Source organism: Trachypithecus francoisi, unplaced genomic scaffold (assembly GCF_009764315.1).
Source record: "Trachypithecus francoisi isolate TF-2019V2 unplaced genomic scaffold, Tfra_2.0 Lachesis_group4, whole genome shotgun sequence".
Classification (NCBI taxonomy): domain Eukaryota; kingdom Metazoa; phylum Chordata; class Mammalia; order Primates; family Cercopithecidae; genus Trachypithecus; species Trachypithecus francoisi.
In genome coordinates, this window is record NW_022681469.1 from 15,046,108 (window position 1) to 15,054,292 (window position 8,185).

Here is an 8,185-nt window from a genome sequence, read left to right on the forward strand (position 1 = left end):
TTGACACCTTCAAAGGAGTAGAGAGACCAGCTATGATCGTATTCTTTCTTTTCTTTCCCCTTTTTCAATTATGTCTTCTCCTTCTTTTATATCAGTTATGCTTCTTTTCAAAGGGAAGTCCACTGTCAGACAAGCCCAGGTTACAAGATTTACGAAAGTTCACCTATGGCTCTGTTGTGTGTGTGAGGGCGGGAAAGACAGAGGGGGCAAGAGAAGTTCTCAGTGTGGAGACTTGAGGGTAACATTTGCCCAGCTAACTGACCTTTGATGTTTGAGAATTCGTATTAAATTATCTTACCCTTCACTGACTTTGGCTGAAGAGTTTGTCCTTAGATTAACTATGTCTTTGACCTTTTATACAGTATCTCATAATTTGTGTGCTTTTTTGTGTGTTTCTGAAGATTCAGAGAGGGCCAGGTGTGGTGGCTCACACTCGTAATCCCAGCACTTTGGGAAGCCGAGGCAGGTGGATCACCCAAGGTCAGGAGTTCGAGACCAGCCTGACCAACATGGAGAAACCCCATCTCTACTAAAAATACAAAAAATTAGCCAGGCATGGTGGCACATGCTGGTAATCCCAGCTACTTGGGAGGCTGAGGCAGGAGAATCACTTGAACCCAGGAGGCGGAGGTTGCAGTGAGCCGAGATTGCGCCATTGCACTCCAGCCTGGGCAACAAGAGTGAAACTCCATCTCAAAAAAATAAAAATAAAAAATAAATAAAAAACGTTTCAGAGAAAGAGCTTATGAATTTTTCAGAGATTAATCATTTTTAATATATTAAATGACATACCTATATATGCAGTAAAATTCTTCTCAAACTGTTTGGATACTGTCAAGGAGTGCCTGAAGCTTAACTTTTCTTAGTCAATAATAGTCTTTAGTACAAACAACCATTAATTATAACCCTATAAAGGTAAAACAAGACCTTGAGTTGATATTTTTTCACTGAATTACCTCCGGCACTCAGGAAAAGACATTATGTTCACCTTTTGTAGGTACTGCACAAAAACATTTTAGTCAGCCTTGACAGTAACACTTCTCTCAGAATGTTGACTCACACAATTACTGCATATGATGACCTATGCTACAAATTATTTAAAGTGAGTCTTCAAATGTAAAAATGCGTTTTGTTTTCAATGGAAGCACCATAACCTTTTATAAAATGTGGATGTGTAAGTACTAGTGGTCTAAGGTAACATTCATGAATAGGTTTATGATTACAAATGATGTGACAAATCAAAACAGTAAGTAGTAATTTTTTTTCAATGATTGTCAGGCTGTAAGAGTGGAGGTGGAAGAAGTGTGGGAAGTTTTATAACAGCAGTATCTAACTCCACTGTTCATAAACATAACCCCACATCCCACACCCCATCCAACTCAACCACTCAGCCTCCTACATAATACCCACAGTTCATGATATGTCATCTCCTTCCTGGTTGCCAGGACAATCTAGTTTACACCTGTCAGATCTGAGTTGGATGAACACTGAGGTAAAGTTGGTTTCTCTAAGTCATGCTCGTGAGTCAAGTTGCCAACTTTGATGTTAACCCAGAGAATTTCCATAATAGTTTCTGCCAGGCCCCCTTCACCTCTTTATTCCTTAGGCTGTAAATCATGGGATTCAGCATTGGTGTCAAAATGGCATAAAAGAGAGAGAACAACTTCTCCTGAAGGACAGAGAGACTGGAGTGGGGCTTGATGTAAGTGAAAATGGCCAGGCCATAGCACAGGGCAACCACCGTGAGGTGAGAGGCACATGTGTGGAAGGCTTTCCTTCTTCCTTCTCTGGACTGGATCTTTAAGATGGTGGAGATGATCCAGATGTAGGACAAAAGAACCAGGCAGAAGGGTGTCATCAGAAGAACAATGCTAGACACCACGATGGCGGCCTCATTGGAAGAAGTGTCCACACAAGCCAGCCTGACCACAGCTAGGAGTTCACAGGATATATGATCAATAAACTTGTTAGTGCACATGGGCAGCTGAAAAGTGATAGCAGTCTGCACAAGAGAGTTGATGGAGCCACTGACCCAGGATGTGATGGCCAACCTAGCACACAGCACTCCATGCATGATGGCCGAGTATCGCAGGGGGTCACACACAGCCACATAGCGGTCATAGGCCATCACTGCCAGGAGAACAAATTCAATCCCACCCAAGGCCAGGGAGAAAAATAACTGGGCTGCACAGCTCTGCAATGGGATGGCTTTATGTTCTGCAAGAAAATGTGCCAGCAGCTGAGGGACTATGCTTGTGGCATAGGAGACATCAACAAGTGAGAGGTTGGTGAGAAAGAAATACATGGGAGTGTGGAGTCGGTTGTCCAGTCTGATCAGAAGGACAATGAAACAGTTCCCCAGCACGGTCACCATGTACATGACCAAGAACAGGACAAAGAGGGAGACCTGAGTGTTCCAGTCACTGGACAGGCCGTGGAGAATAAATTCACTCACCCGAGTCTGGTTATTTGTTCCCATTAAAATATTTAAGGATTATTAATCTGTGAAGGGAGTCAGAAAAAAACAGAAGCTGTTGACTAACCATAAGAATAACTTGTTTGAATGCATTCTGTACATGCCAGCCAGCCCTAGGCAGGTACTTCAGGTCATTTATTGGCCAAAATGACAGTCTTGACCCAACATGCATTACATTTACTTTGCATCAGAGAGACAAACTATGGCCTTTATAAGATGCAATTCGATGTCAGGGAAGCCAGTTAAATCCTAGAAATGATGCATTGCAACATTAGGAATTCTACATCTTTACAAACTTACTTCAGATTCCAGGGCAAGGAGAGGATTGCAAATGGCAACCACAGGTAAAAATGATAAGCAATGAAGAAGAATATGGTTGGAAAGTTAACAAATTACCCTAAGTATGTCAACTAGACTCATCTTGATGGAATGTGTAAATGTACTACAAAAGTAAATAATGTATTGCAACACTAGAAATTCTGAATCTTTACCAACTTACTTCAGATTCCAGGGCAAGGAGAGAATTTCAAATGACAACCAGCAGGTAAAATGATAAGCAATAAAGAAGAATATGATTGGAAAGTTAAAGAATTACCTTAAACATGTCAACCAGACTCATTTTGATGAAATGTGTAACTCTACTACAAAAGGAAAGATTTGGAAGAAGCAAGGCCTGGAGGAAAAATCTGGAACCGGAAACCCATGTTTAAACCTGATTGTATTAGGCAGATTCATGATGTTGGTTTATTGATAAACATTATATATGCAAGAGGACATTATTGCATAACTCATGAGTACATTTAGCATCAAATGTGGATAACATATGGGGAAAGTACTTTTTGAATTGTTACTGGTAGTACAACTGTAGAATCATGTGTTTTAGTAGTAACATGATGTCTGTGTCGGGATAGGTAAGCCAACAAACATGATTTTCCCTGCATCCTCTCCACAAATTCAGATACAAATAAAATTGGAGACCACCTGTAACATACCTGAACGTATACAAATGGCTTAGATGCTTTGAGGATCCTGCGGCCCACTGGTCTTTTGGGTAGCCTTTGACCTCTTTGTGGGATAGGATTGTAATTGTACCTTGGTCTCTCTTTTTTTTTCCGCTTTTTTCAACTTGCTCCTGTTGCTATTGGCCGTGAAAGAAAACAAATATGGATATGAATGCTTAGACTTTTTAGATACGAGGGAAGAAGAGAAAGCAGATGTCTAAGGACCCTTCTTCATTGTCCAAGACAGAGAGTAAGATATGAATTCACTTGAATGTACATTGGAATGGAGATTCCCTTCTCCTTACTTTTGCTCAGCAAGTGCTTTGTCAGTAAAACTAATGTTACAGCATCAATTTTGAACATTAAACAAAAACAAGCTACATTGTAAAAAAAAAAAAAAAATTAGAACCAATTCCTTCTTATTCCATGTCTGCCTCTTCATGAGCTTTCCTTTTATTGCAGTGTCCACAATAAGGGAAAGTAGGAAAGAAAGGAGGCAGGAGGCATTGAGGGCAGAAACAGGTCCGGACAGACTAGGGTCTCTTACCTACAAGGGAAAGACTGTCAATGCTTCAACTCTCTTACGTGATAAAGGATTAAGCAAAACATGTAGTTCCAGAAATGCTCATCCCTTTCAGAGTTGACGTTCACATCCATTTTTTCTAGACTCTCCCTGATGTCCTCCTCAAGACCTTCCTTCTCCTCCAACATTTCCTCTTTACTGCTCTGTCCTGATGCTCCCAGCAGCATCCCTCAGCAGCACCCCTCAGTGCTTTTCTAAAATAATAATGAGCCTGCAAATACATTTGATTGCCTCAAAGAGACATTCAAATTTAAATTCTAAAACCTCAAAAACATTTCACTAAAAGAAAACCTGTCAACTATTATTGACTAGATTCCAGATTTGCATCTGAACTAGACATTTTTCCATTAACTTGGCAAACACCTATAAAGTGCCATCGTTGTTAGATGATGGATTTTTAGGGTGAATATTACCCTTAATTTTCATGGAGAGCTGACATATCAGTGAGGGAAAAGACACAGTGATCTTCACTGTATTTGCTCCTCTGCCGCACTGGAGACCCTGCAAGCCCGTGACTCACTGTGCTCCTCTCAGTCACCCAACATGTCTCTCCACTAAGTCCTTGTCACATTACAAATGACTGACAGTGACTCATCTCAGAGAAAGTGTGAACTTCAGAGTCTAACAGCTCCTGTGTTGGATCCACATCTGCTCTGTTTCCTGAGACTCAGAGCAAGATACTTAGCGACTCAGAGCCTCACATTCTTCATGTGTGAAATGTGCCTAATATTGGCCAGCTGAAGGGTCCTGGGTGAAATTAAAGGCGTTGAAGGCCTAGGTTCCTACAGGAGTGCTGGAACAGGCAGGTGTCCATTATTTACTGATGATCCTTAGTCTTGATTTCATGCTCTCTCATTCAGAATCTTCTTTATCCATTTACTCTCCCTCATGTTTCTCTTGCTCCTGAGTATCTCCTTAGCCCTCATTATAAAAGAAAATATACAGGCATCTCAACTTAGGAAGCTTTACTGTGTATATAGCATTCTAAATCCCCCTTCGTTTCACATCTCTAATGATTGGAATCCATTGTCTGGATTTATTTCCTAATATTTATTCCTGAGCCTGTAAACATTTCTGCCCTCACTAATCTATAGGATTTGAAAACTTAAAGGTTACTGATAACCTGCCATCATCAATTCCAGAGATTTTTTTTATCGTATTTTCATTTTTTACTTAGCTTTTAATAATGTTACCTGTTTCTTCCTTCAAACTCTCAACTCTGTCATGGACTTCTGTCCTGATTTTCCTCCAATCGAATTTGCTTTCTTAACCTTCCTCGTTCCCCTGCTCTGCTCTATGAGCATTTGCTAAGGTTCTGTGCTCAGAACTTGTACTCAACTTCTACAGTTTTTCTTAGAAGTCTTTTTATTTCTAGTTATAATAATTACTATCAACTCTATATGGCTCACCCTCAATTTTACATTTAGCTTCTGGATTTCCCTTCAAAGCTCCAAATGCATTCCAGAAAAGCTGAATGAATGTTTCTTAAATATCTCACCGATGCCTGTACTCCTCTATCCATACATGAAATCCATCCTGAGTTCTTTTTTACTATCAGCAGAATTAGATTTCTCCTAGTCTCTCAGTGAGTCATCTTTTATTTTTCCCTCTTCTTCTGTATGCCACAGAATACATTCTCTTCCTTTATTTTATTATATATCTCCCCCATCTTCTCCTTACTCTCAGCCACACTTATGCTTTCCCTCTTTATTCCCATCTTCTAGAGTTCCAGAGCTTCCTTGTAAATTTCCCTAATGTAACTTCCATTCACTCCAAAAATCCTACACACTACCTCCAAGTTAATTATATAAAATACAAATTTTTACATCATTTTAAGCACAAAAAGATGTATAATGTCTAAGTGCTTAAAGATTTAAGTTTATCCTGGGTAGAAGACTTTTCATCTAATCCATAATCTGCTCTTCTTCTATGACTAACTTTTATTAACTGTAGCATTTATTATCATGCCCTGTGTTTTCCAACCAAGTCTTTTATTAAAATAAGCTGCTAATACTTGAATATCTTTCACTGATATGTTAGCTAATTTTTATTAACCCATCAAGTTTGCTGTGCTTTTCCATGGCCATTGTGGGTTTCAAAATAATTAAACATTAATAATTAACGTTTTTGGATTGATGTTAGATAAAGAAAATGTAAGTATCATCTGCACTTGGAAAGCCAATTGAAAGAGGAACCATGTACGAGCCAGATGATTTTAACGCACCTTCAGTTGAAACCATATGCATATTATTCTGGGCTCACCTTTCAGCTAAATATAACTGGCTTTCTATTCTTATATCACGATGAACGGACCAGGTGCCAGGTAACATGCTTCGTATCCAACCACTCGTATAGGAAGCCAAAGCTTGATCTTTACTGCTCTAATTTGTGGAATCTGTATTTCCCCTACACAAGTGACACTCATTGAAGTCAACTAACTAAGGAAAAAACGTGAGAATATTTCTTCAATTTGTCTGTGCAAACACAACTACCAAAACCTCTTAATACAAGCACACAGCCAAGTTACAAAACCAGTATTGGACAATGAACACAGCTAATAGTCCTATTTAGCTCTTCGTGGTGTACAAGTGTGACTTGTGTGCTCTTCACAGTACTTGTCCAACACCAACAACATTACCTTTTTGCCAGGCATCTAATGTTCCTTTAGTAAGCAATAAAATTATATTTTACATTCTTAGAGTTATATCATCTTTATACTCAATAAACATCAAATCAATTTTTTTCTATATATGTTTTGAGCTTTCTTTTGACTGTTGAAAATAACCAATTCATGCTGCCTGCTCAGAACACAGTACTGAAGAATGGCATACCCTGTAGTTCACCTCCATAAACAGGATCACGATGAAAAAAGGAATTCCTATTGTATTTTATGAAATGGGGTGAACATAGGATAATCACCGTGACCATAAGAAATAGAAAACAATGTGTGATATAGTAAGAGAGGTGCTACTGAAATATTCTGTGAATGATTATCTTTCTTAAAGCCCTGTCTCTAATGCCTGAAATGTATTACATTTATGTTGAACATTGTCTTTTTTTGCGAAATTGTTCAAAAATGCAATAATGCTAAATGAAACTTTTATAATATAAAGTACCTAAACATTATCAACTGGTATAACAGCTTACACTGATCCTTTACAACACATCACATAACAGTAAAAACTGGGGTTTTAGATGTAAATAACCTGAAAATTACAGAAAAAATCAGGGAAGAGGTATGAATAGCAAAGATAAAAATTTTCTAGTTAAAATATTACCTTTATTGGAATGGCTAAGTGGAGCTAATTAATATGTGCATCACATCACATACATATTATTTTTGTAACAAGAATTCTTAAAACATATACAATAAATATATACAATTTTTATGTGTCAAACAAACATATAAAAGAAAACAAAATTACTTTTGTTGGACCCAGGTAAAAGATCCTCCATGTGCCTTCTCTGTTTATCCAGTAGTTACTAGTTACAGCAAATATCAGGACTGAAATGTTCTTCTATCTACGACAAAGAAAGACCAAAAAATGAGTGTTTAGATTCCTCACACAGTTCATTTTACATAATAAAAAAACCCTGATTTAACAGTTAAATTTCAATCAGTCATGATCTTTCTTTAGTAAAGCAAATCTATTCATTGATTCCATGGAATCTGTTTTCTTTTTTGGAAAAATTAAATCTAAATTGCAACAAATTAAATGTTCTTTTTCAACCTATCCTATCTCGGTAAATTCACCCATTACTCTTTTTCTTATTGTTTCAATCAAGTACTATCTTATAATATCTGTGACAAAAAATATATATCACCTGAAGAAGATGAAGAGTGAAAAATTCACAGAACTGAGCTAGCAGATGTTCAAACCTGGACTAGCCTTTATCTGGATGGAGTAGATAAAATTGGGCTATAGATGTTCCTGCCTTCCTTTCTCTGAATTTATATTCTAACCCCTCATCTATGAGACAAAAAGCTCCATGCCAGTCTCTGTAGCTCTCTACATGCAGGCCTGCCTTCCAGAAGATGTGGTCCCTGTTCTAAAATTGCCTTTTCCTCTCCCCTTCCTCAAAGGAACACAGGGAAAAGCAAGATGTTAAGTGAAGTTAAAAATG

The 8,185-nt window shown here is 38.1% G+C and overlaps 1 protein-coding gene across 1 annotated transcript; it reads right to left on the reverse strand.

Moving 5' to 3' along the window:
• Positions 1-1,443: 1,443 nt before the first annotated feature.
• Positions 1,444-2,803, reverse strand: LOC117073091 (olfactory receptor 2F1-like). The gene has a single exon (XM_033193611.1). The coding sequence runs from the start codon at positions 2,477-2,479 to the stop codon at positions 1,526-1,528; it is 954 nt and encodes a 317-aa protein (XP_033049502.1). The 5' UTR covers positions 2,480-2,803; the 3' UTR covers positions 1,444-1,525.
• Between the last annotated feature and the right edge of the window lie 5,382 nt (positions 2,804-8,185).

Excerpts from the sequence above, each read along its gene's own strand:
- LOC117073091 (XM_033193611.1), bottom strand. The coding sequence starts at position 2,479 with ATGGGAACAAATAACCAGACTCGGGTGAGTGAATTTATTCTCCACGGC.